General features: G+C 33.9%; 1 protein-coding gene across 2 annotated transcripts in view; it reads left to right on the top strand.

Moving 5' to 3' along the window:
• LOC124947040 (homeobox protein B-H1-like) overlaps window positions 1-5000 on the top strand; it is a 24483-nt gene that overhangs the window by 12981 nt on the left and 6502 nt on the right. For both annotated transcript variants that reach the window (XM_047488632.1, XM_047488633.1), the window contains one exon: window positions 546-768. In XM_047488632.1, coding sequence (XP_047344588.1) covers window positions 546-768 — 223 coding nt within the window. The remainder of the gene's footprint in view (window positions 1-545; window positions 769-5000) is intronic.

Here is a 5000-nt window from a genome sequence, read left to right on the forward strand (position 1 = left end):
CTCTTTCTCACTATTTTCTCTCTCGGCATGGATGCGTTCATTCGATGTATCGTTGAATTCATCGATTTCTATACTATAGTGATTCTCAAAGTATCGAGTAATTCATGGATCATAGATGTCCTGTAATATTTCAAAAATTTTCAATAAATTCCTGATATCCTCGTTAATTTTGTCAGAGTTTATTCTTGAAAACAATAAATTTACACACCGATCAAAATGACTTAGTTTCAACAAACAGTTTTACCGAAAATGTCTACTTGACATTTTATTGTACATTTTCTTAAAGCATTACGACTTTTTGTATATTATATAAATAGGATATATCATATACGATATATTTTAATATACCAAAATAATTGTCGTGAATAGTAGTGTGTTTAAGAATTAAGCTAATGTGTTTAAGAATAATTTACAAAAGACTACATTCTTTCTTAATCTATTATAACAATATATATTTATAAGATAATTTCATTGATAATTTTAAATCTGTTTAATATTCAAAAAGAAAAGTTTTAAAAAAGATCTTTTGTTTTATCTTCTCGCAGGTGGTAAAGAAGATGATCCTAAAGGTTCTTCGTCCAGTGCCTTGAGTTCGGCTCAAAGCAAGAAACAACGAAAAGCTCGTACAGCTTTTACCGATCATCAATTGCAAACATTGGAGAAGAGTTTCGAACGACAAAAATATCTCAGCGTTCAAGACAGAATGGAACTCGCGGCGAAGTTACAACTTACTGATACTCAAGTGAAAACGTGGTATCAAAATAGAAGGTAAGATCTGATGTAGAAATTACAACATTTATATACACACCTCTCTCTCTCTCTCTCTCTCTCTCTCTCTCTCTCTCTCTCTTACCTTCTCTCCCTTCCTTTATATATCTCTCTCTCTATATATATTTGTGAATGTGTATGTATGTATAGGGATTTATATTATTATAAATTAAGGTCCAGTTGAATTACAAGCATTAGAAAGAAAATATATTAACAAAAATTTTGTAATTTCATGTGTCAAATATTTTACGAGTGCGAAATAAAATATCTGACTTTCGGTTAAACCAGTAGTTAAATGATTTTTAGTTTCTCTTATGGAACTTCCTGTATTTCTTTAATTAGTTAAATATTTTATATCGATTATCTTTCCAAACTTATTAAGTAATATATACACATTCACACACATATACAAATATATATATATATATATATATATATATATTTTATACACATATACATGTATATACAAATTAAAAAATTAAAGGATAAAAAATTATTCTTATAATAACAACAATGAAGATGATGAGAATGGTTAATTGTTCGATTTTGTTCGATCGTAGCACGAGTTTCGTGGCTGTAAATCAATCAAAAATATATCCGCATCACGATCCATGGGATCCAGAGCACGCGGCGGTGCGTTCTTTTATGAGGACGCGTGTCGAATCCGTAAATGGAAATCGCGGCGGGCTACAAAGCCGTTGTTTACGTGGTTAAACGTGAGGATCTCGGCTGACTGAATTCCAGGATAAAAATCACGGAAGCCATGCTTTTCTCCTGGGTCCATGGACTAGAACGGTTATAGTGTTGTTAATGAGTTTACTCGCGTTATAAAGTAACGTCATCTCTCTTTCAAATCCTGACTATCTTTCCTCCTGTGGAACGCGTTCCGCTATTCTTAACAATTCGGTTTTTTATTTACAATTCTAAACTCGAGCACGCCCGCGCGCATGTGTATGCGTATGCGTCTCTCTTGGCGCATGGACAGGAAACATAAAAAAAAAATATTGTAAAAATTTAACAGAAAGATGAATTCTTCGAGGAACTAAAATATTTCATTCGATCATTTTTCGATAAAAAATGATTTAATTTCGTGACACTGTTAAATGGAGTGAACGATTAGAGACATGGTAGAATTGATGAATAGAACGAGATTATAGACGCCCATCGGAAATTCGTCACACTCGAAATGATCCTTCACGAGGTCTTTGTTTCTTCGTCCTCGGTTACGTCTATCAATATCTTTCTCTCTTTTCTGTCTGTCTCTCTCTCTCTCTCTCTCTCTCTCTTTCTCTCACTTTTTCTCTTCCGACGCTTTAAAGATTTCAGAATACACAGCGGCATCCTTTGCCCATACAGAAAATTGTACAGAGTCATTCGGTCGCGTCTGCCAGCCGCTCAACAATCTTTTGTTTTTTCGTGAATGTTCTATACACATATTTCCGAAATCGTTAGACTCGTTAACCGTTCAAGAAAGTGATTTGCTGACTCTCTTTTCATTCATCTAAATTTGTTGTGAAAATTCGAAATCATGGATTTTCTGTTCTCTTCCGAAAACCATGTTAGTTACGGTCAATTAAAACAAAAGCATAATTTCCACGATATTTGTAATATATCTGACACATTGTGGTTAGTCATAAATCAGCAAACTTAGGAACGATGATTTACAAAAGTTAGCCTGCTTTTTTTTACTTTCTCTCTCTCTCTCTCTCTCTCTCTCTCTCTCTCTGTCTCTCTCTCTGTCTCTCTCTCTCTGTCTCTCTTAGTCTCACTCTCTCTCTTTTCAATTTTAATACGTTTTTCTAATATGTTTTTGGGTATCTTTCATCTTAGCCGAGTTAAAACGATGTAATTTGTTCAACGATCCGGTCACAGTGATGCGCAGGAAGCAAGGAGGAAAGTACATTGCATTTTTCCTTTACACTTTAGAGGCTACCATACTAAATGGGCGGCGATTACTGTCGGAACACCCACAATTCGTGACTACGCGAGTTCTCATCGGTCGTTTAGTTTAGACAAGCGGCGGACTCGTTCTCAAAAGAAAAGAGAATCGTTAATGAGGATCTTCTTCGGGGATCGTGACGTATGATATCTTAGCGTATAAAGAACCGTTTATATATATATATATATATATATATATATGTACGTTAGTACGTATGTATGTATATATATATATATATATATATATATATATATAGAGAGAGAGAGAGAGAGAGAGAGAGAAACCATATCATTAAAGTGTCAGTTAGCAACGATGCGAGTAATTTAACGATGAATTGTCCCGAAAAATACTAACATTTTTCTCACAAGATATTGCATGATTTTTCGAAAAAAGAAATAAACGTTTTTATAGATTCCATTCGTCCGAAATTTGTCGAAATAGTTTCGAAAATAATTTTAGAAATTATTAATTAACAATAGTCATTGATTTTGCCGATTATGACAAATACTAGTGTTTTTTTTACAAGATTACTTAATTCTTCAAATAATCAGAACGTTTCGACAAGTTTTATTTATAGATTTCTCTGAGAATTATTCTAAAAATTTTTAATTAACATTAAATTTTTATTCATACCAACAAATGAAAAATACACGCTTACTCAAAAGATTTCTCAATTTTTCGATAAAATAAATGTTTCGACAAATTTCATTTATCTGAGATTTGTCAAGAAAATATTGAAGATAATTTTGAAAATAGTTAATTAATTTTTCGGATAGGAACGTAACGGTAAGATTAATTAGTCGGAGGAAAGAAAGGACGAAGTCACGAAGGCACGTGTATATCGAAGTAAGATCGCCAGGTTTCGATGAAAGCGACGATGAAGCTGAAGAAAGGTCGAATAAATAGGCGAGAAAGAGAAAAGGAGAAAAAGGGAAAGAGAAAGAGAGAGAGAGAGAAAGAGAGAGAAAGGGAGGAGAGAGAGAAATAGAGGGGAAGAGAGAACGCAAAAAGCTGAGGAAAATTAGTGACGCTACTGTCGGCTGGTTTCTTAAGTGTCCGCTTAAACTTTTGTTGCTTCGTAAATTCTTCGAATGACTTGGCTCGTTCGCGCAGAGAGGCGCCGGCCACACCTTGGGCGCCACGACGACGGATTTTGTCTTCTTCTTTTTCTATTTCTTCCTCCTCCTTTTCCTCCTTCTATCTTTCATGTCTTTTTACGCATTTAAAGTCTAAACGGAAACGGAAGAGATCAAACAATTCTTTCAAACTAATCTTACGTATATTAATCAATATCATCATCAAAAATTAATCAGTATTCACTATAAAAAATTACATCGAATCTCTCTCTTTCTTTATATAAAATAACTTATCTATTATTTATCTATAATAACGAATACGAAATAACGGCAAATTATGACAATTTTAAATACTTCAATCTGTGAACAATTTTTTCTATATCTCTTAAACTTTGCTTAGTATCTTTGTAAACATACGTTTAGAAAAATAGCGATTCACATCCTCTTTCTATTTCGTTCCTTCGAAAAACGTCAATTAGGCGATCGTTTAGTTATTTAGAAGTTATTAGAACTTGTTACGTTATTCACGGTAAATTGTTCCTACTTATCGGTTAATTACCTAGGCGGTCATAAAAGTAGTAAGCCACCTTCGTATCCACGTGCATCGTGAGTATGCACTCACGTTACTTATACAAATCAATTTATATATGGTAACGCTTATCGGTTTAGAAATGAAGCTTTTATGAGACGATGATTTTAAAGAAATTAAAAAGAAAAAAAAAGAGAGAGAGAGAAAGAGAGAGAAAACATGTATAAATACCTACATAGGCATATGAGAAATTTAAAATTATTGACATTTACGAAAGGACGAAAAAATTGAAATCGTGCGATTTCAACGTACATTTTTTTTTTTGAATCATCGTCTCAAGGAGATGATCTTGGTTACTTTAAACTTCCGAGTAAAAGGAGCCGCTTGGGTAGCGATTTCAAAAAACGTCAGCCGAGATAGAAAGCACCATCGAGCTACCGCATAATACTCTAGAATTACGAGTCACGTCCCGAGGGCAAGATTCTCTCTCACGCGTACAAAAGAGATAGAGATAGAGAGAGAGAGAGAGAGAGAGACAGAGAGAGTGAGAGAGAGAGAGAGAGAGAGAGAGAAAGAAAGAGAGGGAAGGATACATAGTTGAACGATGCAGTTTGCGACGCGCGAAAGCTGGCCCGGTATATGGAACTCATCGTTCTTGCATACCTCTATATATATATATATATATATA

Source organism: Vespa velutina, chromosome 2, assembly GCF_912470025.1.
Source record: "Vespa velutina chromosome 2, iVesVel2.1, whole genome shotgun sequence".
NCBI lineage: Eukaryota > Metazoa > Arthropoda > Insecta > Hymenoptera > Vespidae > Vespa > Vespa velutina.